At 42.3% G+C, this 27645-nt stretch overlaps 2 protein-coding genes across 2 annotated transcripts in view; both read left to right on the top strand.

Moving 5' to 3' along the window:
• LOC144694114 (scavenger receptor cysteine-rich type 1 protein M130-like) overlaps positions 1 to 27645 on the top strand; it is a 248092-nt gene that overhangs the window by 139744 nt on the left and 80703 nt on the right. The gene's annotated exons all lie outside the window — the stretch shown is intronic.
• Positions 4459 to 27645, top strand: part of LOC144694282 (scavenger receptor cysteine-rich type 1 protein M130-like) — a 102547-nt gene continuing 79360 nt past the window's right edge. The window contains exons 1-7 of the mRNA XM_078564619.1: positions 4459 to 4591; positions 5813 to 6120; positions 8757 to 8781; positions 10246 to 10320; positions 11132 to 11437; positions 17310 to 17379; positions 20331 to 20455. Of these exons, the coding sequence (XP_078420745.1) occupies positions 4459 to 4591; positions 5813 to 6120; positions 8757 to 8781; positions 10246 to 10320; positions 11132 to 11437; positions 17310 to 17379; positions 20331 to 20455 (1042 nt within the window). The remainder of the gene's footprint in view (positions 4592 to 5812; positions 6121 to 8756; positions 8782 to 10245; positions 10321 to 11131; positions 11438 to 17309; positions 17380 to 20330; positions 20456 to 27645) is intronic.

The following is a 27645-nucleotide window of genomic DNA, read 5'->3' as shown; positions in this document are numbered from 1 at the left end:
ATGACCATGAAACCAATCCGATTGTTGTCAAAAACCTTCTGGTTCACGAATGTCCTTCAGGGAAGGAAATCTGCCGTCCTCAGCTGGTCTGTCCTACATGTGACTCCAGACTCAGAGCAATGTGGTTGACTCATAAAAATGCCCCCTGAGCAAGGGCAATTAGGGATGGGTAATACAAGTTGTCCAGCCAGCGATGTCCACACTCCATGAATGAAATAAAAGAATAATCACCAGCTACAGCTGGGTTATTTCTCCAGAAAAACGCATTAAGTGTAGGATATTAACTTCAATTGATGGACTTATAGTAAAGCGCATAAAGGTACACCAATGGAATGCCCAGACGTGGTTGATCGCTGATTTACACAATCATCTCCTTCATGGTTAATATACACGGTCATTCACCTGGTGTCACTTGTGCTTTGCCGGAAGTAAGTTCCTTGTGTTATTACCTGCTAGTTCTGCATCCAGGTCCGTATTATTAGTAGCTTTTTGTCAGTGGCTGTTTGGCATTGCCTTCACCTCTCAGGGACAGGTCGAAGAGGGAGGCCCCATGTTCACGGCAGCATTAACGGAAATCGAACCAGTGCAGTTGTCCTATTCTGAATCAAACGCTAACCTTCAAGCCAATAGATTTAACCGGACCACTTTTTATAATTGCTTGCTGCCACATAATATATCATATAACATTTCTGAGTAACGCCCATATATGTACGGAGGACACGTTTTTTCTAACTACCGATCGTAAGATATAACATTTTATTTCCGATGTTCCAGTCGGAATAATGCATTTACAAAGCACTATTTCAGAATTCAGAATCGTACTTCTATAAGTTTGATATATACCAGAGTCCAGCGCTATAAAGAGAGGATTCAAATGTGACATGAAGCCCTTTAATATAATTCCTGGAATTATTGGGTCGCAGTGTTTAAGGAATGTCCGGAAAACGTGTTATGGGACTGGAGTTGGCAGGAAAATAATATAACTAAAGATAGATTCTAATGGGTTTGGACACAAATTAACATTGCTTAAAGCAACAATTTTGTTCCGTACTTCATTTAAAAAAAATACTTCTAAGATGCAGATCGTCTACTGGTACCATTCCCACAGACAAGAGAATACAAAGGTTTCAAGATAAAGCTGTTCGATTATAAAAAATCTATGCGACCTCCATTTCAGAACACAGAACAGACAATTCTAGGAAATAAATGTTCTCGATTTAAGCTGTGTTTTCAAGAAAATTATATTGGAATTTTCATACCATTTGTTTTAAATCAACAGGACACAAAGAGCCGAGGCTGGTTGGCGGAGCGGACAGCTGCTCTGGGAGGTTGGAAATACTGTATGGAGACACCTGGGGGACTGTGTGTGATTCACATTGGGATTCCCAGGACGCTCGTGTGGTTTGCGCATCGCCGAAATGTGGGGAAGTGATATCAATACTCGGAGAGGCTTATTTTGGCGAGGGCAGCGGTCCCATATGGCAGGATGTCTATGAATGTCAAGGTAATGAGACCATTCTCTGGGACTGCCCCACTACATCAATAAATCAGCACAACTGCACGCACAGACATGACGTCAGTGTCATTTGTTCCGGTAAGTGTTTCATTCTTTCCTCAGCCCTGGTTCTGGTGGACCGCAGATAGCTTAAAATCCGCGCAAGTGTTAATTTCGATTCTATACGTTCCTTCTCCATATCGTTGATGCTCAGTATCAGATCCAGATTGTGGTTCCCTTTGCAATATCGGTGGATGGCGCCGACGCTGTGGTATCGTGCGCTTTATTTATGTAAAAATAATTCATTCGTCGTTTTCCTCACGGAATTTACAATCTAAAACAGTTTCTGGAATGCCATTCCGATCCGGCGGAAGACGTTGAAATAATAATGTACCCAATTTAAAATACCAGCAAAATCTGGGGATTAACAAAGGTAAATTTAAAGCCCTTGGATTTCATTCAACATCGTTCATAGCAGCCAAAACAAGATTAGAACAATAAATTTCCTAAAGCCCACCCCAAACCGTACAAACCCATTCCCAGTCGCCATTTCAGCGCCGGATTTCAACGGAAGGCGGATGGCATTCTTTCTACTTTAACCTTGCCTATTCCAGGGCTTTCAGTCTAACGCATACTCGTGGTCAGGTAGGGTATTTTCCGTCACGCCACTCGGGCTAACAAAAATTCGATGCTTTCCTTTCCCTGTTTACTTCTACCCAGTTTACGACGTCCTTTCTCCAGAATATTAAAGTCACCCTCCCCTTTGGCGTTTCTTTCTTTACTTTAGCTCTCAACAGGCTCCTAGCAGTTGTTCCGCAGTAACTCTTCTTTCACTGTGGCGCTGCAGCGTAGTGTTAATTGTCACAGCGATGTGTTTTTGATGAAAACCAACTTGATCCACGTTGACTCTCTCGTTTTAGTGTTTCGCATTGATTTATTGCGTTTTCCTTTGAATTATTACATTTTTGCGCATTTGATTTGTTGAAGAAGAAAAAGACTTTGCAATGGAATGTGAATCTGCTGAACAATGTTCTTTGTTTCTCCATAAAGGACAGAAAGGACCGCGGTTAGTTGGTGGAAATGGCACCTGCTCAGGAAGAGTGGAAATATTGCTGGGCTACACCTGGATACAGTTTGCGACGCCTCCTGGGATTTAAAGGATGCGGCTGTCGTCTGCCTCCATTTCGTTTGTGGGGCTGCAATGTCATCGCGAGGAGGCGCATTCTTCGGAGAGGGAAATGGTTCGATATGGAACGATATAAACGAATGTGTCGGCAATGAGTTACGTTTGAGTGACTGCCCAGTGTCATCCTCGGGGCACCATCAGTGCACGCACAAAAATTATGCTGGTGTCATCTGTTCCGGTAGGTTTGCCATTCGTTGTCAAGTGTCAATTATTCTGATACATATATTATTACTTATTTGCATGCAGGAATTCTCGAGTGGGGGCGATGTCACATCCTGCTTAACTTCTAATATATTGCAATAAACTGCGAGGCAGTGGTGTGAGGGGCTTGAGGCACCAGGCGGTCAGTGTTACTTATTTCCCTTCCATTGATCGTAATTGTCAGAGGCTTTTAAATGCGTTTACGTTAACATTGTGAGGAGCACGGATCAAGCCCTGCAGAAGCTCTCCCGACGGGCGTACCGGATATGAAATTGGATTTGAGTTAAGATCCCGAAAAAAGTTGCTGGAATTTTGACTGTGACAAATTTTCAAGATGATATTCGTACCTTAATACAAGGCGGATGTGACTACATTTGTCCATAAATCAGTCACAAGTAGCTGCGTACTCTTCCACCTCAAAAGGGCAAACACAACTTGATAGCAAGTGGGACCGAAGTGGGTGTGTATAGATCAGACCCAAAACGCACCTGGAGAGCTGTGTAACATTCTGGACATCACCACTAAGAAGGGAAATATTGGCACAGATTCACCCCAACTTTAGTAGTTCTGCAAGGATTAAATTATGAGGATAGAAGAAGAAAGACTTCTGTCCTCTTGCATTTGAAATAGATATTTGCTTGTGACTTAGGGATTGTTAAAACAGATAAAAAATATTTCTGTCATGTTGGTGGCGGAGTCTAGGAGAAAGGAAAACTAAATTAAATTCGGGCCCAAACATTTCAATAATTTCTACTACAATAATAAATGCTCGTCATCTTACATAATGATCATTAATTTGAGGTCGATAGCTTTCAATTAGTGAAGTGTTTAAGGATCGAAATCGAAGACAGATCAACCATGGCCTAATTGAGTGACGGATCAATTTCGAGGCGCTGATTGGTCTACTTCTTTTCCCAGGTTCCCCTTCGTCACAACGTAAATGCTTCTTCCTTTAGCAGCACTTTATTTAGTCTTTAATTTGCTGTCAGAAAGCGAAGAAGACTGGATTTTACTGTCTCTGCATAAATGCTCCGAGAAATGGGTTTCCACGGACCGCTGCAGTCCATATCATTGAGCCAATTAACAGATCCCTTGTACCCAATTAAATCCAGGATTGTTCAAAACAGTATCTGTCCATGTATTCAATGCCCAGAACCAAGTGCCATTTCTAGCACCGCGACTGTTTTAGTTTGCACAGTCATGTAGGGCATAGATGCCAATCCGGCCCTGCAGCAGGCAATGTTAGAGCCAACAAGCTCCTTCACCTTCGTTTCTAGTCTCCGCCACCAACATGACAGAAATATTTTTTATCTGTTTTCACAATCCCTAAGTCACAAGCAAATAACTATTGCAAATGCAAGAGGACAGAAGTCTTTCTTCTTCTATCCTCATAATTTAATCCTTGCAGAACTACTAAAGTTGGGGTGAATCTGTGCCAATATTTCCCTTCTTAATGTGTATCCATCGACGAAAATCTTTGTAGAGGTTTCCGCAGCATAATTTTTGTTGAGTTGAATTCCAGCATTAACATCGAGGAAAAAACATGATAATGGAGTGCCATTACCGCATTGCTAAAATGGGGATATTCAGAACAGACATCGCAGCTCAAAATGAGGCATCCCATGAGACACTATTGGCCATCAGCAGCAGCAGAAATGTATTTTATCAGAACTGGTATCACCCTCACTGTAACATTATCATCAATCCGGGTGAAAAACATTGGCTCAATGTGGAGTCTCGATGAGTAGACCACTGGCAGCAGAAGAAACACCTAAGAATGAGGGGGGAGCCTTGTGAAGCTTCATCGCAAGATCACATCTAAGCTAACACGCGGAATCACAATGTTTTAAATAGAGATAGGCGATCCCACAACCAGTTGATGAGATCGACCCTCTGAAGCCTTGTCAAACCCAATGGTGAATAACTGTACGAAAACGCCTGCTGGAAGACGTAACACGACAATCCCATCGTCAGTGAAGGGCGAGTCCTGTACACAAGTGCAAAGGTTAAGGCTGAAGCATTTGCAATCACTTTCACCCAGAAGTGAATGGTGGATGGTCCAGCGTGGCCTCATAATGAGGTTACGGATGTCAGTCATTGTCCAGTTCAATTGGATCACATGAGATCAAGAAGCAGATGAATGCATGGGTACAATAACATTTATGTAGCCCAACAACATCTGTCCCGCGGTACTGAAGACAAGGGAACCTGCCTGATTGGAAACAAATCCACCGCCTTCATCATTCATTCACTCCATCGTCTGGGCATTGTGGCAGCAACGTCGACCACATCAGAGTTCTTTTTGAGTTGAAATTCCGTATTTAGAAGCCACCCTCAATCACAGCGTACGACTACCATCGTATGAAACCGGATAGAATTAGAGCAACAATTCGCTCAGGTTCATGGGAAGCACATTCCAAGCCCGAGACCTATTAGAACAACGGCAGCAGCCCCACGGAGACTCCAGGAGCTGCACCTTCCCCTTCAGCTCAAACACCAGCGTGACTTGGCTGGCTCAGGATCGTGGAGCTCCCTTTCCAACTTGACTCTGGTTGAATCTGCTTTTTACGGTTTGCAAGGTTGAAGAAGGCGCCGGATGGTCACCTTCCCAAAGGCAATACATGCTGGCCACAGAGTAAAAATGAATTCTCGCTTCAAACTTCCGCTGTCGATATATCTACCTCCTTTCTTATTGCATGCCTGTCTAGTTCTTGACCTCCTGATCGCAGCATTTCTTACGAACAATCCTGAAGCATTCACCTGGCTATTTTTCTCTCTTGCCTTACCGACTACGTACTCTAATTGCATCATATCACATTTGTGTTAACGCCTGGGCAGAGATTAATCGCACAAGAATATGAAATTCCATACTTTGTGTTCACTTTGTGGAGCATTGAATAAACTTTCAACACCAAATTCCATTCTTACAGGTGAACCTTGGCAGGTGCGACTGGCCAATGGAGAAAGTGTTTGTGATGGCCGATTGGAGGTTTCTTACGGGGGGTTTTGGGGGAGAGTGCACGACAATGAGTGGAATTTTAATGATGCAGATGTAGTGTGCAGGCAGCTGAACTGTGGCTCTGCAATACGTATAACCACTGGAAGTTTGGAAAAGGCGCCGGCCCAGTATGGATCAGCAGTGTCAGATGCAATGGAAGTGAGCCCTTCCAGTGGAATTGTAGTTTTACACAAGGGAAGCAATTATCCATCGCAAGCGACGTCGGCGTGGGTTGCTCTGGTACGAATTACTTTACTTAACGAACTAACATGCCCAGAATATTGCAGTTCAATTATATATTCATAAATAATCCACCGGTCTCCCTTCCAGAAATGGGATGCAGGCCCAGAAATATGAGGTTGTTAACAATACATCCAAAAGGGAAATCGGAAGAAACTTATATAACCAAGAAGAGGCTAGAACATGGGATCGTGATCACACTGAGTAGTTGAGACAAACAGTACTGATTCATGAAAGGTGAAGGTTTTGCAATCTCTCTCAATTTAACGAGTGCACTGCTTTTCGACTCTTCCCGTCAACGTGGATAAATTAATATTTTCCCACGTTATATACATCGACCAATTTTTTGCCCACTCACTCAACATATCTTGCTCCGTTCTGGACAACTTTCCTCCTCGTCACAACTCACTTCCTGCTACATTAGTGTCATCAGAAAATTTAGTTAGCATACATTCGGCGCTTTCATAACGTTCACTGATATATATTCGAAATCGTTAATTCCCCAGCATTGATCCCTGTGTCATTCCACTAGTTAACAATTGGGAATCCGAAAAAGACCAGTTTTTGCATAATCTCTGTGTTCTCCTTTCTAACCTGTACTTTATTCATGTTAATATATTGCCTTCTACACCATGACATCCTGTTTTGTATGCCAAGCGTTGATGTTGCACCTTCTCAAATACTTGTCGGGAATCCAACATCGAGCTGTTGGGCCGAAATCCCTGTTTTTGTGCTGCAAATACCTCGCAAAGCTTACGAATTATGAAGAGAAACATTGAAAAGAAAATTTATATTTGCAGGGAACATAAAGTGTACTTCAGACTTTTAATATACTGTTCGTCGATCTCGCGTGAGATGGCACACAAGGCATTAAGCGCATTTTATGTTACACTTGGAACAGGGTAAAATCTTTGGGATCGTATTAATGTGAACGCGTAAACCTTATTGTATTTCCTTTATACATCATTATATTCTATGCGTATTAATTTCGAAAGGCTCGGATGAAACACTTCTCCTTATGCCTGAGTAACAAATGCATGAGAACTTAGTAACCCTAAAGATAGGAGCAGGAGTGGAGCATTCGACACCTAGAGCCTGCTCTGCCAATTAATAAGGTCATGTTTGATCTGATGTTGGCCTTAAAGCCACTTTCCTGCTTCCTATCATAACCGTTGACTCCCTTGCCAATCGAAAATATGTCGAACTTTGCCTTGAACGACTCAGCTTCCATGCTATCTAGCGAAGAGAATCCAAACCGTTGACGACTCTCTGAGAGAAAAGATTTCCCCTCATCCCTGTCGTAAATGGACGCCCTTCATTTTCAAACGGTGCACCCTAGTTCTAGATTCGCCTGGGAGAATGAACACCATCTCAACATCTAAAATATCAAGCCGCCTCAGCATCTTATTTGTTTGTGTAAGATCAGTTCTCACTCTTCTAAACTCCAATCTGTATAGGTCTACGCTGCACAACCTGCCCTAATTACACAACCCGTTTATTCCTGGAATCAGTTTAGTGAAAAATCTCTGAACCGCTCCCAACGCAAGCATATCCATCCTTAAGCATTTTGCGAAGCATTTGAGTTGACTGGACCGCAGTTGTTTCTCTGTTGTACCACCTGAAAAATGGAAGAATCCGAAATGGCATGACCGAATCACTATCGGCAAGGTGAACTTACTGCTTTGCATGTTTAGATATAGTCGGTTCACAGTGAAACTGACACTTTTCACTGTGAATTTGGCGAACTAGTTCAGTAAAGTCATTTAAGGAAGGAGACCTCCGTTCCTGACCCATTCTGGACATTACGCCCGTCCGGCACCAACTTGGCGATTTTAACCGCCTTCCGCATTAATTAACAACGCAAAACAATTGTATCACTGCCTTTAAACGGGTGGAAAAGAAATATCAACATTTTCAGGAACTGTAGTGTGCCGAGGCTGGATGTTAAAACTTGCAGACATTTGATGAAGCAGATTGTGATGGAATTCAGCTCTGTAATTTTATCCTTATTTTTAACTGTTTTTAAAAAAATTTATACACCACGTCTATTTGTGAAAATTTTGCATTTGCTTTGGAGGAAGCTGTTATTGACCATTTTATGCAGTTTTTATTTTCAACATGAGGCAGGGATCGATAACGGATAAAAAAGGCATAGCACTTTGGCAGAAACGTAATACACTGATCGTCGTAAGATTAGCCTTCAGAAACGGCATATCAATTGGCCATGAATCGATTGCGAATTGCTCAGGAACACTTACTTGGGCCAGAGATAACTCTTCCTGTCCTGCAGAACATATTCAGGTGAGACTGTCAGATGGTGGAAGCCGCTGTGCCGGAAGGGTGGAACGTTACTACAACGGACCCTGGGGGACTGCGACTCCTGGGGTTTAGCAGACGCCCATGTCGTACGTAACCAGCTGAAGTGTGGACAGGCTCGAAGTGCAACGGTTTCCGGTTGGTTTGGCCCAGAAGCGGGGCCTATCTGGCTTCATAATCTCACGTGTGCAACGAATGATTATTTTGTGGGAATGTCCGGGGGGCCGGTGGAATGAGAGCGAGTGCAATCACGAAGAGGATGCTGGAGTTACTTGAGATGTACTTTCAAATACTCGCACTTTTTGAATCTTGTTAAACAGAACTTTTTTGACAAATTTAACAGTGGTAATCATTGACTGTCACCCTTTGTTGCCTATTGCTTTCTATCACCAATAGGAAGGTTCGTTGGCCTACAACATATATTATGAGTATGCAATAGACAATCGAGTATCTCTTAAATTGCTTCCTCTGAAATAATTGGCCTCCTGGGTGTTCTGTGCTAAGCAATCTCATTAATTTAACGGCGTTATCGAGAACCTGATCTTTTGTTTTTTCATTTACTGCGGTGGTACTGAACTGAAGGGATGATTGAACTTCACTCTTTGTTTTGAAGAGCACAGGACTGTAAGGCTGCAGAATGGACCGAGTCCCTGCCAGGGCAGAGTTGAGGTTTTGTATAATCCAACCTGGGGGACTGTTTGTGCCGATTCATTTGGAAAGGAGGATGCAGAAGTGGTTTGTAAGCAGCTCAGCTGCGGATCCATCCGGACTGTCGATCATTATGTCATATTTGGAAGGTGTTTCGGACAGGTCTGGCTTGATGATGTGCTCTGTCGCTTGCACGACTCACTTTTATGCCAATGTCCATCTTCGCCATGGGGTGAACATAAATGTGAGCACCAGGAGGATGTAGGTGTCATTTGCTCAGGTAATAACTACAAATAGAACTAATTTATCTTCGTATGTTTCGTTGATGTTCCAATGTTTCGAACCTCCGTAAACCTGAGTCATCCAAATCTCTGCTTTCCATATCTTAATTCATCGTTTACCGTATCACCGTATGCTCGGTGAACTACATTGACTCCTGGCCAAACAACATCTTGATTTTGAAGTTCTCATCATTGTCTTTAATTCACTCAATGGGGTAGTGGCGAAGTGCTAATATTCCTGTGCTTGCAATCCCGAGACAGAATTAATGCTATGGGGACGCGTGTTGAAATCCCACCGCAGCCGCTGTCAATTGATTTCAATGAAACTGGAATATAAAGCTAATCTAAGTGGATGAACCCAACGATTCACTACTCTAGCTGATTCCATTAGGTGCGACAGTCTGCCATCCTTGCCCAGCCTGGCCGACATGTGACTCTTGGCCTACAGCAATGCGGTTGACTATTAAGTGCCTTCTGATATGGCCTCGGACGCTTAAAGGCAATTTGAAAGGCAACAAACGCTGGCTTTCCACATTCCATGAATGAATGAAGCATCAAATAAAAAACTTCTCCAACTTCACAGCTTTCGGACACGTTCGCCCCTCGAATTTGGGCTTGTCGTGCGTCCCCAATCATCGTTGCCCACCATTGGATCGGTTGACTATGCCCCCAAAATCTGCAATTCGCTGCCTACCTCTCCCCGCATCTATGCCTCACTTTCTTCTTTAAAAAAAACCCCCTAAAACCTGACTAGAATTGTGGTCACATTTCATAATGTGACTCCGTGATGCTTGTTTTATCATGCTCTCCTGAGGCGCCTTACTAAATTGATTGTGCTATATGAAAGAAGTTGTTTAAATAATGGATGTATTTTTTTCAGAAATAAATCCAATGAAAAGGCGCAATGAGAACGATAGGAAGAAAAGTAATATAAGTCCAGTTTCTGAAGATGTCGGTAAATATTGATAATGATATGAATAAGTATCGTGATATTTCCTGTTGCGCCTTTTAAAAAATAATAATCCTTAAATGGATATTTACAATCTAACAATCACCTCGTTTCAAATATGCCATTTCTCAGAAAGTTTAAGTAAATTACCGAGTTCACTCGACAGAGTTAAGGACAGCGGGTGTTTGAGTTGTCTTTCAGCCAACTCAGTTCACGACTGCCCGGGTGTTATTTTAAGAGTAGCGATCCTACGATATTGTAGAACATTTCACAAGTAGTGATTTGTAATCAGTGGCAACGATTGAAGGCGTGGTACCCTGGACAAAATGTTTGGAAAGGGACGCTTAAGAGTCAGATGCACCCAGCGCAGTGTGAGCTGTGCAAAAGAGTGCCTGAAATCTGTATTTATCGCTGGATTTCGCACAATTGCCCCCCGCAGGAAACCATTAGAAATTTCAATTCTGAATTTCTGCACAAAATGCGTAAAAAGCGTTCTTCGATGTATATCAGGATTTCAATTGCCTGTCAGCAGAATGAATTTTATTAAATTTGGCTCAATTCCAATGTGCCTAAGCCACTCATTAAATAGTTTTAATCACGAGAGTGAACAGTTACCTTCCGATATAAGCGGTGGGCAATTAGTTTAGCTTTATGTATCCCAACAGAGCGTTTCTGGCCAGTGAGAATCGCAGGATCTTTAACATGAGTGTCTTTGAGAAATACAGCAGTGTGTTGGCATTCAGAGCCGGCCATTAAAGCAATTGTATCAAACTGCAAGTTAGCGTACCAACTTTTCACACATAATCTGCCGTTGTAGAGTTGCGGCTCGCTGCGGGATTCAATAATTGCTCTGGAAGAGTTGAAATCTTCTTCATTGGTACGTGGGGCTCGGTTTGCGACGATTCCTGGGATAAGCACGATGCCGCTGTCGCCTGTAGACAACTAAACTGTGTTGATCCAGTGTGGACCCCGGGAGAGACGGTATACGACCCAGCAAACGGCACAATTTGGCTTGACGACGTTAAATGCAAGGGGAGTGAGCGCTTCCTGTGGGACTGCCAATTTTCAACAATGGGTGATAATGACTGTGAACATAAAGAAGACGTCAATGTGATATATTCTGGTACGCGGTTTTAAATTGAACTTCCATTTTACAAGACTCACTCTCGCCTTCAAATGCCTCCAAGGCTTCGCCTCACTCTATCTCTATGTCCTAATATTGCCCTACAACACCTGAGACATATCACGTTCTGTCCTTCTGCGCAACACCGAATGTAGTCGTTTCACAGCTAATGACGTGCTTTCATTTGCCTATACGCCAAGCTCGGAATTTCGATACCGAACCCCCTCCATAGCTTCACCTCTCTCTCCTCTCTTAAGCTGCCTCCTTAAAACCTAACACTTTGCCCAGGCTCTTGGCGGCTAACCTTAATATCTTTATATGTGGTTCTGTGTCAAATGTTCTCTACGAATGTTCTGGCAAATAGTACTGGGGTGTTTCCATTACGTTAAAAGCGCTACATAGAAACATAGAAACGAGGAGCAGGAGTAGGCCATTCGGCCCTTCGTCCCTGATCGGCAGATTTATTATGATCATGGCTGATCATCCAACTTAATAGCCTGCTCGTGCTTTCTCCCCATATCCTTTGATCCGTTTGGCCCCAATATATTTATATCTAACTCCTTCTAGAAAACATACAATGTTTTGGCCTCAACTACTTTCTGTGATAACGAATTCCACAGACTCACCACTTTCTGCGTGAAGAACTTTCTCCACATCTCAGTCTTAAATTGTTTACCCCGTATCCTAAGACTGTGAGCCCTAGTTCTGAACTCCCCCACCATCGGGAATATTATTCCTGCATCTGTGGTGTCCAGTCCTGTGAGGATTTTATAGATTTCATTGAGATACCCCCCTCATTCTTCTGAACTCCAGCGAATATAACTCTAACCGACTCAATCCCTCCTCATTTGTCAGCCCTGCCATCCCAGGAATCAGTCTGCTAAATGTTTGCTGCACTCCCTCTATAGCAAGTACATAGCAAATACAAGTTGTCATGATTATACTGCTCAGGTGGACACCATCGACCAGGACAACGTTAAGGTGTCTGTTAGATTTGGCAGGCAAACCTAAGAATATCTTATGAGTTGAACCTTCATGTTTCATGTCGAATACATTTAAAAAGAAATCGCGTTTAGCTGTGTTGTGACCACGCCAATGTACTGGGCGACACGTTATATTAGATATTGAAAGGCTTCACCTCCTGAACGAATGATTAGCTCTCTTTGAGAAGGTGGTAGTGACCTACGTACTTGAACTTCTGCTGTCCATGTGGTGTAGGAACACCCACAGTGCTGTTACTGAGGCAGTATCACGATTTTGGCCCAGTGACGGAATGGTGATATTGTTTCAAATTAGGATGGTGCATGGCTTGGAGGTGATATTCCAGGTCGTATTGTTCCCATGTGTCTGCTGCCCTTGATCTTCTAGATGGCTGCGGTTATGGGTTTGGAAGGTGCTGTCTAAGGATCCTTGTTGAGCACCTACACCACTTTCACTGCATTGGTTCAAGCAGTAGCCTCACCATGATCTTCTCTCCAGGCCACAAGAAATAGGAGGAGGAGTGTAATCACGGCCCATCAAGCATGCTCCAGCATTCAATACTATCATGGGACATTTCGGCTTCAGTTCCTTTTGCCAGCCTGCCCACCATATCCTTAATTCCCTGTGAGGATACAAATCTCCCTGTCCCAGCCATAAAGGTATTCAACTCTCTGTGCTAGACAATTCGTTCGTTTCACAAATCTTTGAGTGTAGTAATTTCTCCACTTCTCTATCCTAAATGGCGGCTCCTTATCTTGAGAGTGCGCAGCAGTGTTTATGATTCCACAAGCAATAGAAAAAAAATCTCTCAGCCCCCACCCTAGCAATCCCGTTCAGAACGTTGTAGGTTCCAATGATATCGCCTCTCATTCTTCTAAACTCCACAGAGCACAAACACAATTTACCCAGCCTCTCAACATCAGCCAACCCCCTCATCCCAGGGACAAACTCAGTGAGCTTCACTGTACGGCCTCCAATGAAAGCATGTCCTATCTTAAATTAGGCGCCCAAAATTGCATGCAACAGTGCAGATGCGGTCTCCACAAACTCTGTACAAATTTAGCAAGGCTTCTTTATCCTTGTACTTCAATCCCTATGTGATAAAAGGCAACATCCCATTTGCTTCCCCAATTGATTGCTTTCTTCCTGCGTTCCTTGTATGAGCACACCGAAGTCTCATTGAAAATTAATACTTATAAGCTTCTCACCTTAAAAGCATCCTGCGTTTCTATTCTTACAACCAAAATGAATAACTTCACATTCCTTTTATAATACTTCTTCTGCCATTTGTTGTCAACTCACTTAACCTGTCCATTGCTCTTGTACCCTCTATGTGATCGCCCCACAGTTTACATTTCCACATATCTTGGTATCATCAGCAAATTTACATGCATTACCCTCTGTCTCCTTATGTGTTTCATTTATGTGGATTGTAAATAGCCGAGGCCCAATGCAATTAGGGATGGACAATAAATGTTGGTCTAACCAGCGACTCTCTGATCCCTTGAATGAATAAAAATCTTGAGTTCCATTTGCCACAGTCCTCCTCATTCAGTTAATCTGTCATTGTCCATTTGCAACTTTCTGCCCAATATCTGAAATATTTACTTTGTCAACTACCTTGGCTCTACCATTAAACTTGGATATTCATGCATTTCTCAATATTATTGGAACTGGTATTTTAGTTTTTTTATCCATCGGGGCACGACCCAATGTCTGCCCAAAATTGAAATGTCTCTACTGTCAGTGCAATTCATCCTATTGGCCAAGATTGGGCTCACCAAGCCTTCTGAAATGGGGGCAGGGATGTATTAAGAGCGTTTATGAGAAGTCCAATAACCGATAGTTGCTACAAAGCACTAAGGGGAGTTGTAAATAGAAAGGGAAAATGTACATATAAATCTCATGACGCTTGTTCATTCATAATCTCCCGCGTTTGTACGACAGGAAATAGAAGCAGACAATATCCTACGAATGGATTTCCTGTCCCTGTTTATGAAAAGATTGATGTTCAGGTGCTTGATCTAGGCCTAAGTAATTATCATTCATCTATATATAAATTGCACCTTACAACTTAAATAACACTCATATTTTATGATTACAATATGTTCGATTGATAGATTTCCAATCTAACAGTTCACTGGACAAGTGGGGATATTATACAGACAGCAATTGACATGAATGTGAAGATATTAATATCCAAGGTAGGCCTTTCTGAGATCCTGCCACATGTTGTCTCTTCCCATCCTTGCGACGCAGAGGGAGATAAAATAAACTATCCCGCATAGACAGGTAAAGATACTTGACAAGCACACAGCAATCTAACAACAAAATGGTGTTGATGTGGACTCCATTCATTAACACGAACTCCACGCAAAATCTGTACGTTAATTCTCACTGGTACATTCTAAAAGAAGCACATACACTGCATCGTTCGGAGGTTGTTGCACACTTTACCTGTGATCCTAAGCAGTTCACAGAATCACAGAATCACAGTGCAGAAGAGGCCCTTCGCCCCATCGAGTCTGCACAGACACGTGAGAAACACCGGACCTACCTACCTAATCCCATTTACCAGCACATGGCCCATAACCTTGAATGTTATGACGTGCCAAATGCTCATTCAGGTATTTTTAAAGGATGTGAGGCAACCTGCCTCCACCACCCTCCCAGCCAATGCATTCCAGGCCATCTCCACCCTCTGGGTGAAAATGATTTTCCTCACATCCCCCTAAACCTCCTGTCTCTCACCTTGAACTTATGCCCCCTTTTGACTGACCCTTCAACTAAGGGAATAGCTGCTCCCTATCCAACCTGTCCATGCCCCTCATAATCTTGTGCACCTCGATCAGTGGCCCCTCAGTCTTCTCTGCTCCAAAGAAAACAACCAAAGTCTATCCAACCTCTCTCCATAACTTAAAAGATTCATCCCAGGCAACATTCTGGTGAATCTCATCTGCATCCCCTCCAGAGCATTCACATGCTTCCTATAATGTGGCAAGCAGAACTGCACACAGTAATCCAGCTGTGGCCTCACCAAGGTTCTATGCAACTCCGAAATGACCTCACTACTTTTGTTACCAATGCCTCGATTTATAAAGGCAAGTGTCCCAAATGTCTTCTTCACCACCCCACTATCATGCCCCTCCACCTTCAGAGATCTGTGGACACATACGTCCCTTTGTTCCTCAGAACTTCCTAGTGTCATGCCATTCATTGAGTACTTCCTTGCAAAATTACTCCTTCCAAAGTGTATCACCTCACACTTTTCAGGTTAAATACCATCTGTCACTTATCTGCACATTTGACCATCCTGTCTATATCTTCCCGTAGCCCAAGACACTCAACCTCACTGTTAACAACCCGGCTAATCTTGGTGTCATCCGCAAACTTACTAATCCTACCCCCCACATAGTCATCTATGTTGTTTATAAAAATGGCAAATAATAGGGGACCGATCACGAATCCCTGTGGTACACCACTGGACATTGGCTTCCAGTCAGTAAAGCATCCTTCTGTCATCACCCTCTGCCTCCTATAACTAAGGCAATTTTGAATCCACCTTGTCAAATAACCCTGTATCCCATGTGTCTTTGCCTGCTTTAGAAGTCTCCCATGTTGGATCTTGTGAAAGGCTTTGCTGAAATCCATACAAACTACATCAACTGCACTACCCTCATCTACACACCTGGTCACATTCTCAAAAATTTCAATCAGATTTGTTTGGCCTGACCCAATCTGACAAAGCAATGCTGACTATCCATGATCAAACCTTGCCTCTCCAAGTGGAGATAGATACTCTCCTTCAGAAATTTCACCAATAGTTCCCCTACCACTGGCGTGAGACTCACTGGCCTGTAGTTCCCTGGCTTATCTTTACAACCCTTCTTAAATCACGGAACCAGATTAGCTGTTCTCCAGTCCTCTTTCACCTTCACCGTTGCCAGAGAGGAAGTAAAAATTTGGGCCAGAGCCCCTGCGATCTCCTCTCTTGCCTCCCTCAGCAGTCTGGGGCACGAATCATGCGGACCTGGGGATTTGTCCACTTCTAAGCCTACCAACACCTCCAATACCTTGTCACTCTCTATATCAATTTGCTTAAGAACCTCGAATTCTCTCTCCGTGAGTTCGATACCTTCATCCTCATTCTCTTGGGTGAAGACGGACGTGAAGTATTCATTCAAAACGCTACCAATGTCCTCTGGCTCACCCATAGATTGCCCGATTGTTCCGTTATGGGCCCTACTCTTTCCCTGGTTATCTTCTTCTCATTGATATAGTTATATAATATCTTGGGATTTCCCCTTATTTTACCTGCCAGAGCTTTCTCATATCCCCTCTTTGCTCTCCTAATTGTTTTATTAAGCTCCACCCTGCACTGTCTGTACTCCACTAATGCCTCTGCTGATTTGCTTCCCTTGTACCTTCTAAAAGCCAGTCTTTTCCTTCTCATCATAACCTGAATATCTCTGGTCATCCACGGTTCTCTGGGCTTATTACTGCTTCCTATCACGCTAGAGGGAACATGCTGAGCCTGTACCCTCCTCATTGCCAGATTGCTGCCAGAACAACAGCCCTCACACGTTACATTTTCTCCGAATTACTAGCCTGTTTTATTTTGAAAGGGCTTTATTTATTAATTTCTTAATTCTGAAGATTTTCGCACGTCTTAGTGGGATCAACAATAAATGAAAATTAGGCCTCTCAATTGAAACAATTTACATCGTGTTTGGAGTGAGATATAGCTGCATGTATATAAATATTGCCAACATGGATTGATCGTAAATCGCTTGGTAGTGGGACAGATTCACAAACAGAAAACTGCTCTCATGATTTTAGTGTCTACCGTTTGTATTAGCAGCTCGCTAAAATTGTCTGTTTTCCTTTTTAGGTTTATTTACTTCGTATAAATCTGAATTCAGAAGTGAATATGACGATGTCCAGTCGTTTGAGATGGAGTGGTGAGGACTAGCACCACTTGAGTTACTCACCAGACTTTTGTTTCACATTCTGTTGCATTTATTAAATTCGCTTTTACAGTGATTTGAACCGAACTGTGTTGGGTAAATTCGAAATTTGAAACCAGATAACTTGGCAGTCATCATAATGGAAACGTTCCAGATGACATCTTCTGAAATTAATATGTAAATAATTTGCTTTGCAGTAAATGGTAAATTAGAGCATTGTTCAGAATTATTCACTTAATTGAAAGATTAGTTTGGTAATATTGTGCGTGTTACAATTTCCACGCCTTGTCCATTTGCTTTTGAAATCTTCAGCCATAGACACCTGGATGCTTTCTTAACCTGCACGTGCATGTTTCAATGAATTTAATTTTGGTACATAACATTTGTTGCCCTTAGATACTAATTTGGATGTAAGCTCTGATCCGGCTGTTGATTAATCAACATTGGCATGACCTTTTCTGTTAGTGCCACAATAACTGCAGAGAGATTTACAATAGATTGATGAATGGGCTGTGAATCTCAGCACTGAGCATACAAAGTCCACTTCAGCTGTAGAATATAGAGTGACCCATCCATGTTAATTTGCACATATGCAGACATTTAACTCATTGGCTTGTCATTCAGCTAATAAATAAAAATGCTGTTAAAGGAGGGAATCTTTTTAATAACATATTCCTTAATTCAATACATTTCTTTTAGTTCTGAGACTTTTAATCAATTTTGAACATACCCATAAAAAGAAGCTTTGAGTAAGTAAAACATCATTCTATACATCAATCTTTACAATTTTATTTAAAGCTAGTGCAGGGCAATGGTTATAACAGAGCGACACCGAAGGAACTACAAACTTATAATTAAAAATTTAGTTCCGGGAATTGCACATCTATGCAGCACCGCCACCATTTCAGTTACAGACCAGACCTTTGTTTCACATACTCCTGTTTTAACGAATTACGGTTTTACAATGTTGTAAACTGTTAAAATCGAAAATGGATTCCAGTTGATTTGGCAATCGCCAGGATGAAAATGTTCCAGTTGACAGCTTTTAAAATGAAACAGTAAATAATTTGCTGCAGTCAATGGTAAATTAGAACACACTTCAGAGTCAGTCACCTAATTGAAATCTTCGACTTTATTTTGGTAATATCTTGCATGCTACAATTTTCACGCCTTGTCCATTTGCTTCAGAAATGTTAATGTCTGGAGTGCAAAGGGACTTGGGAGTCCTAGCCCAGGATTCTCTTAAAGTTAACTTGCAGGGTGAGTCGATAGTTATGAAGACAAATGCAATGTTGGCATTTATTTCGAGAGGACTAGAATATAAAAGCAGAGATGTGCTGTTGAGGCTTTATAAGGCTCTGGTCAGACCACATTTAGAATATTGTGAGAAATATTGGGCCCCGTATCTCAGGAAGAATGTGCTGGCCCTGGAGATGGTCCAGAGGAGGTTCACGAGAATGATCCCAGGAATGGAAGGCTTAACATATGAGGAACCTTTGAGGACTCTTGGTCTATACTCGATGTAGTTTAGAAGGATGAGGGGGGATCTGATTGAAACTTACAGAATACTGAAAGGCCTGGATAGAGTGGACGTGGGGAAGATGTTTTCATTAATAGGAGAGACTAGGACCCGATAGCACAGCCTCAGAGTAAAGGGAAGACCTTTTAGAACAGAGATGAGGATAAACTTCTTTAGCCATAGAGTGGTGAATCTATGGAATTCATTGCCAAAGAAGGCTGTGGCAGCCAGGTCATTGAGTGTATTTAAGCCTGAGATAGATAGTTTCTTGATTTGTAAGGGGATCGAAGGTTATGGGGAGAAGGCGGGAGAATGGGGTTGAGAAACTTATCAGCCATGATTGAATGGCGGAGCAGACTCGATGGGCCGAATGGCTTAATTTCTGCTCCTATGTCTTATGGTCTTATGTTCAGTCATAAACACCTCAAAGTTTTCCTACCCTCGCTGTTGCGGATGTGTGTCTTGATCAATTTTGTTTCACAGAAGAAGAAAGTAATGATGAGTCAGCAAAATTAATGAGATGCACGGCAAACAGAGTTTGTTGGAAAATAAACCAAAGTTATTGACAGGGAATTTCAAAAACCTTAATTTTAAAGAAGTTGGATTCTAACATTTGTATAATTACATAATGAAAGGTTGTTTGCATTGAGGAGGATCCAGGAAAAATTACCACGATAGGAACTCAATTCTTATAATACGTTTCAACCCCTCAACAATTCAGGAACATTCAGTCGTCAGCCCTGAGCTTAGGTGTCTATTTTAATGTTAGAAGATGCGCTGTATACTTAGTAAACAGTGATCCTTCTTGTTCAAAATTCCAGAACATTTATAATTGGAAAAACAAGTTATAAATAAGTATTTCTTCGCTGACACTGGTAATTGATAGCAAAGCATCGACAGATACTGGAATATTTGCACAAATAAATGTGGGATTAATGCTGAAGAAGCTCCAGTAAGAATACAACATGGTAAGAGAAGAAGATTAGTATTACACCATGATATATTGTCTTCTTTATCTAGGTACGCGTTTTGAATAGAAAATAAATAATTTGATTTGAATTTGAAACATAAACCCGTTCCAAAATTCCACTTCTGCATAGAAATAGGAGCAGTCAAATGGCCCAAAAAATGTTGTGGGAAACACTATTACCAGCAATACTGAAAACATTGCTGACAATGTTTATCCTAGAAAATTTATGAGATTTGAGGTTTCGAGACATGAAAAAAAAACTGTAAAATAAAATCCATCACGAGCGGTAGGTTGAACCAGAAGTGCTAGCTACATGCTTGACATTATTCAAAGCGTCTAACAGTCTCAGCTGGTTCTTCAACAAGGAACACATTTATGCCTGGACTTGCTTTTTACAACCTTGGGAATCTCCAGAGCACTTTCCAACCAATAAAGTATCTTTCCATTTGTTCGCAGGTGCTCTGTCAGCAAAATTGTCAATACATTTTGGCAAAGACGCATCCCACAAGTAGCAATGAGGGAGATCACCAGGCAGTCTGCGATTGCTGGAGTTGCCTGTTGGATACTGGTGCGAATAACGGGTGAGCCGACAATATGCCATGGGAGATTTTACTCCTATTAAACAGCCAGGTGTAGCTACCATTAAACGCACCATACAATAGTCCTCGGAATTTACAGAGGAACGCTACCTGCATAGTGCACTGTAGTGTGAGTCTAGTTTATGTGATCGAAACCTGGAATTGGTGTTCACTCCAGGATTTGTTTTGATCCAGCGATAAGAGTGGAACGTATCTGGCAAGTTGCTTCCTAAAAAAGTGCTACAATTGACTACAGTGGCACAAGGCGGGGAATTCAAGGCATAAGAGTTGTCATAATCTGCTATCCAAATTACATGTTAGGGTGTGGTGTTGAAACTGAATTTGTCCGTGTTTGATTGAGTGGTTTAATTACTGAATAGTTTGACTCTGTTTTCATTTACCAGCAAAGGATGTTTGATAGAATGGGGGAAAGGAAAAGTAAATTCAAAAGAAATACAAACCAAGATAAATAATAAGGAGAAACGACTTTACTAGGCTGGTGATTGTGTATCAGTTTATGACTTACGTTATTTTTTGTTCAGTAAGTTAATGGCCTTAAATATAGAACAGGGCATCACAGTCCCGTGGTGTGCAAAATGGCTTGCATGCTGGAATTCCAGAATGCATATTGTGCACTGGACAACCACATGTGCGGGAAGTGCCTTCAGCTGGAGGAGAGCGAGATCCTGATTTCGAACCTTGACGTTACTATAGTGCACCTGTGAGTTGGACAGATTCATGGATAGGACGTTTCAGGAGGTGATCCATTCACCGTTTGGATGTGTGCCGAATGATTGGGAATGGGTGACCACCATGCAGTCAAGGAGGACCAGACAGGTTTCGCAGTGGTGTACGGCAGGAGCCAAATTCAAAGCACCACAACTTTTTTTGAGTAAGTCAATAGCCTTAAATATAGAATAGGGCATCACCGTCCAGTGGTGTGCACAATGTATTCCATGCTGGAATTCCAGAATGCTTCTTGTGCACTGGACAACCACATGTTCGGGAAGTGTCTTCAGCTGGGGGAGAGTGATCTCCTGATTTCGAACTTTGACGTTACTCTCGTGCACCTGTGAGTTGGGCAGACTCATGGATAGGACGTTTCAGGAGGTGATCCATTCACAGTTTAGGTGTGCGCCGAGCAATTGGGAATGGGTGACCACCTTGCAGTCAAGGAGGACCAGACAAGTTTCTCTGTGGTTTGCGGCTGGAGCCAAATTCAAAGCAGAACAACTGGCTCTGGAAATCGGGGACCTTGGGGGCTGTGGTGTGATTGGCAGGAGAAAGATTAGAAAACAATGGTATTAATGTATTATATAATTTGGAGTTGGGTAGGGAGAATTGGAAAAATATATAATTTAGAAATGGTGGGTGGCACGTCAGAAAAAGGACACCACCAGTACTAATAGATTCATAAGGAGGAAGAATTTAGAGAATGAAAACTCGCTAGAAATTTGAAACGAGACAGTAAGAGTTTCGACAGGCATTTAAGAAAACAAAAGTGGAAGCAAAGAGAGGGTTGGTCCTCTAGAGAACGAGAATGTGAAATTAATATTGGAAAATAAGTAAATGGCGGTGAATTTAACAAGCATTTTGCATCTACCTTCACTGACTGGGTTACAAGTAACGTCACAGAAGCAGCTGCGGATCATCAGGTGAAAGGGAGGGAGAAAGTTAAAACAATTACAATCTCCACAGAAAGGGCATTGAGGAAATTATTTAAGATGACAACTCCCTGGTCCAGATGAGTTTAATCCTAGAGTCTTAAAAGGAGCGGCTGCTGAGAGAGTTTTGTTTTATCTGGTTTTATTGGTTGTATTTTCATGAAATTCCCTAGTCTGGAAAGGCCCCATCAGATTAGAAAAGAGCGAGTGTGACTCCTATATTCAAGACAAAAAATAAAACAAGAGGGAGACCGAAAACAGGAATGTAAATGTCATCTAGCTTAATATGTGGTAAAAGGAATTGCCGGAATGCATTATCAAGGAGGTTAAAGAGGGGGAATTAGAATATCTAAATGCAATCAGCCAAATTCAACATGGTTTTGTGCAAGTTAAATCATGTTTGACCTATATTTTGGAGTTCCTTGGGGAAATAACGAGCAAAGTGAATAAAGGGGAACCTGTGGGGAACCCGATACTGAGGTTTTCAGAAGACTTTTGTAAAACTGTCATATCAAAGGTTACTGCAGAAAATAAGTGCTCCCTTGTTTCGGAGGCTATATATTAGCATGGATAGAGGATTGATTAGCTACCTGAAAACAGAGAGTAGGTATTGGTAGGTGAATTTGGAGTTGGCAAGATTTGACATGTGAAGTGCCACAGGGATCAGTGCTGGGCCTCAACTAGTTGCAATATATATGAATGACTTGGATGAAGGGATCGAATGTACGGTTGCTAGATTTGCTGACAGCATAAAGATAGGTGGGAAAGTAAGTTGCCAAAAGGACATACGTAGTCTGGAAAGGGGTAAATATAGCTTCATTGAGTAGGCAAATAATTGGCAGATGTAGTGTAATGTGACAGAATGCAGAATTTTCCACTTTAGCAGCATTTTATTTTAATGGAGAGAAAGTGCTGTGTTTGGAGCACAGAGGCATCTGGGTGTCCTAGTATGTGATTCAGGAAATGTTACTATATATAGGTTCACCACGTGACTAGGAAGCCAAATGGAACGTTGTTTATTACAATGGCAATGTTACATAAACGTAGGTATATTTTTCTACATTTGTACAGAAATTCGGTGAGGCCTCATATCGAGCACTGCGTGCAATTTTGATCAACGGATTCCAGAAAGTATATAGGGGCGTTCGTAGCAGTTCAGAGGATATGCCATCAATAGATAACTGGGTTGGAAGTCTGCGGGTTATCTTACGAGGAGAGGTCGGACAGCTTGACCCTGTTTCCACTGGGGTTGAAAAGATTTAGAGATCATCCTATTGAAACATATAAGCTCCTGAGGAGACTTAATAGGGTGAATGGTGAAAGGATTTTCCTCCTTGCGGCAGAGACGAGAACTAGGGGACATATTTTAAAATTATGGAGTCTCCCATTTAAGACGGAGATGAGGAGAGTATTTTTTTTTCTCTTAGAGGATCGTGAATCTTTGGAACTGTGTTCTATAGACAACTCTGGAAGCAGGGTCAATTATTATTTTTAATGAAGAGGCACCTAGATTCTTAATTGATAAGGTAATCAAAGGTTATCAGGGTCGGCGGAGTTTGGAGTTGAGGCACCATTTAAATCAGCCATGATCTTACTGAATGGCTGAGCAGGCTCAAGGGTCTGAATGGCCTCCTAATTCCTATGTTCCGATGAATTTCATATATCAAGCTGTTGAGGGGTTGCTTAGCGTGATGCTGCTGACTCCTGATTGAGAAGATTCCCACAGTTTTCCTTCCAATAGACTCAGTTTTATGCACCTTCTTTGAGAAGAACATTGTCCCCTTTAGCTCGAAGAGGGATTAGCCATTTGTTTTTAGCACACAGGCGGTCTTTCTGGGCTATAAGAAGCTGTTCGCTTCATGCAGGTCTGCAGAACATAGAATTCCATTGTCATTTACTCCCCACCATGTATTCTTAATGACACATATCACCCTCTGAGCTTCCGATTTAGAGAGCAAGTATTCTCGTTTCTGCTGTGATCTAGGTTGATTATGACATGTAATGAGGGATTGGGTTGGCAATGGCTGAAACATCATTGAAGGTGGCACAATAGGGTCGGAAAGCGGTTATTAATACGTTCAGTAGTCTAGGCTTCATAATGAGGCATAATGTCAAAAGGAAGGAAGTTTTGTTAAATTTGAAAATAACACTTTTTCGGCCTCAGCTGGGTCATTGTGCCCTATTCTGAAAGCCACGCTTTAGGAAGGATCTACAGGCATTAGAGAGAGTGCAGGGAACGTTCACTAGAATGATTCCAGGGATGTGGAGCTGCAGTTAGATAGATAGATTGTAGACTGTGACTGTTCTACTTGGAGAAGAAGGGGATGCGGCGAGATGTGATAGGTTTAATCAAAATCATGAAGGTTCTGGCTTAATAGGGAAACGTTGTTTCCAGTGGTGAAAGAGTCGAGAACAAGAGCAAAGAAATTTACGGCACGTGGCAAAAAATGGCGATATCTGGAAAATATTTTCATGCAGCACGTGGTTATATCTGAAATGCTTGACCTGGGCGTTAGGTGCAGGAATTTCAATCGACGAATTGAAGGAAGAATTGGATTATTATCTGAAAGGGATATGGGGAGAAGGAGGCGGATTGGCACGATTTGTATTTCCCCTTCAGACAGCCAGCACTGACACGACAGAGCGAGTGGTCTCCGCCTATGCCTTAACCAAATTATAATTCCGTGAAAAATAGACCATACCTTACACATTCTAAGGTCTCTGTCTGAGCCCATGAGAAATATATCGACTTAGTCAGTGGAGACGTGCAGAATTAAATACTTTCTATAATCTTTCACAGGATCCGGGGTCAGAGGTTAGGCCAACGTTTGTTCCCCATGCGTATTTGCTCTTGACAGTCGGCTTCTTGAACCGGTGCGGTACGAGTGGTGTCAGAAAACACAGTGCTGTTAGCGCAATATTTCTCGGATTTTGACCTAGCAAAAGTGAAGGAATGTCACCATAGTTCAAAGCCAGTGCGGTATGTCACTTGGATGGAAAATGGCAGGTGGTTGTGTTCCCATGCATCGAATGCCACTGTCCTTGGAATTAATGGAGGCCAAAGGTCTGAAAGGTGCTGTCGAAGGACCTTTTGTGCTTTGTTGCAATGCATCATTTGGATGTCCACATTTCTCTCTCTGTGCATTCGTGCTGGTTGGAGGGAATATTTAAGGTGGTGTCTGGTATTTTTTTTGAACTGCACTCGTCCAGGCAATGGAGAGTTTTCCATCAAATTTCTCTGCTCTGCCTTGTATATGTTAACAGGGTTTGGAGATTAAGGAGGTTAACTACTCGTGGAGATTAATTCGCCTCGCTGACCTGCTATTGCAACCGCAGTATCTTTATATGGCCACATAACCTCCAGGGTGCTGATAATGTGGGATCCATTGATGGTAATAAATTTAAGTAATCCTTCAGTAATCTTGCCTCCACAACGCTCTGGGTTAGCGAATTCCAGAATTTCACTATGCTATGAGAAAAAAATATTTCGCATCCCAGTTTTAAGTGAGTGTCTCCTTATTCTGTAATTATATCACATAGTTCGATTTCCCCCACCAGTGGAAACATCTTCGCAACATATACCCTGTAAAGCCACCTCAAAATCGTGTATGTTTCAATAAGATGATTCTTCATTCTTCTATGGTGTAACGAATAAAGACCCAAACTATTTAGTAGGTCAACCCCGTCCTCCCAGGAATCAGCCTGGTGAAACTCTTTTGAACAGTCTTCAATCCCAGTATAGCCTTTCTTAAAAATGGGCACCAGAGCGGCGTACAGTACTGCAGGAATGGCCACACCAATACCCTGTATGATTATAACAAGACTTCCCTATTTTTGAACTCTAATCCCCTAGCAATATAGGCCAAAATTCCTTTTGCCTTCTTAATTACTTGCTGCTCTGGCATTCTAACGTTTTGTATTTCATGCACAAGAACACCCAAATCCCTCTGTGCTGCATTTTTTGGAGAGTCCATTTAAATAATATTCTGCCTTTTGATTTTTCCTACCAAAGTGCATGATATCACACTTTCCTACGTTGAATTCCATCTGCCAAGTTTTTGCCCACTCACTCAAGCTGTCTATAAGCCCTTGAAGATTCCTTAAGTCCTCATCACAACATGCCCTCTCACCCATATTTATATCGTCAGCATACAAAGCACTCTGACAACTTCTCCAATTCGTTAATAAAGTTAGTAAATGAGTGAGCCCTAGAATTGACCCTTATGGCACTCCACCAATTACCTCTTTCCAGCCTGAAAAAGGCCAATTAATCCCGACTCTCTTTCTTCTGTATATTAAGAAGCCCTCAAGCCATGCTAATAAATTTGGTATTAAGGAGCCCTTGATTTTGGCTAAAGGCTGGATTGATATCCAGTGACTCTCCCCTCACCTCTTGAGTTCAGCTTTTTTGCCTCTTTTTGGACTAAAGCTATGATGAGCTCAGGAGCTACATGGCCCTGGCAAAACCCAAACTAAGTGTCAGTGAGCAGTTTATTGCTGTTCAAATGCTGCTTCATAGAAGAGTTCACGTCACAGCCTTGCTGATGATCAAGAGAAGGCAAATGGGGCAGTAGTTGGACGTGTTTAATTAATGTGAAAAAGCAAACACACGATTTAGGAGCAGGATTAGGCTATTCGGCCCATCAAGCTGGCTCCGGTATTCAGTAAAACCACGCGTGATCTCATTGTAGCCTCATTGCCTTTTTCCTTCCGACCCCCATACCCTTTGATTCTCTTGTAAATGAACAATCCACCTTATTCAGGTTTAAGCAGACTTAATCTCCCTGCCTTCACCAATCCCTGGGAAAGATTTCTCACGACCCTTAGAGAGAAAAAATATATTCTCTATACCATCTTAGTGGGGAGGCTCCTTATTTTGAAACATTGTCCCCTAGTTCATATCTCTCCCAGTAGGAGAATCCTCCATTCAACGTGCATCCAAATCCCCTCAGTAGACAGAATTTTCTGGGTAAAATAAGGTGCGGTGAGGTTGCGCAGGCATATGGACGTCACGGCGCTCCATTGCGACATTTCGTTGGTCAGGTGCGCGATGAAGTGCGACACGCACCCGCCATTAAGTAAAGGGCTAGCGAGGGCCCTTAACTCAGAAATGAACGCCGGTTATCAGGTGCTGGTGCAATCTTCGGCTCAATGCACGGGTGCAATGGGCAGGTGGGTAAGCTACTTTTTGAACAAAACTCATCCAGGTGCAGGATATTTGGGCACAGTGGGGTTGTCAAACTGTTCTGTGAATTATTTACTGCAGAATGTGTTTTAAACTTGCTTGTGTGATCTGTAGCAGTTGAGAACTAATTCCAGCAGCTTTTTGTGTATTTTGAACCTTCAGGTCAGCACTCTGCAGTCAGTAAGCTTTATCAAGCCTGGAGCTTTCCGAAAGCCTCCCTTTAGCCTTGATTTGAGTTCTGACATCTCCACTGGAGGCAGCTCATCTGAGGAGGAAGGGAGGGCTAGAATAAGGAGGAGGCTAGGATTGGGCAGTCAGGCTCCAGGGGAGCCACCTTTTGGAGT

The sequence above is a fragment of the Cetorhinus maximus genome, chromosome 19, assembly GCF_964194155.1.
Source record: "Cetorhinus maximus chromosome 19, sCetMax3.hap1.1, whole genome shotgun sequence".
NCBI classification, from domain to species: domain Eukaryota; kingdom Metazoa; phylum Chordata; class Chondrichthyes; order Lamniformes; family Cetorhinidae; genus Cetorhinus; species Cetorhinus maximus.
This window is presented reverse-complemented; position numbering and strand designations above follow the sequence as displayed.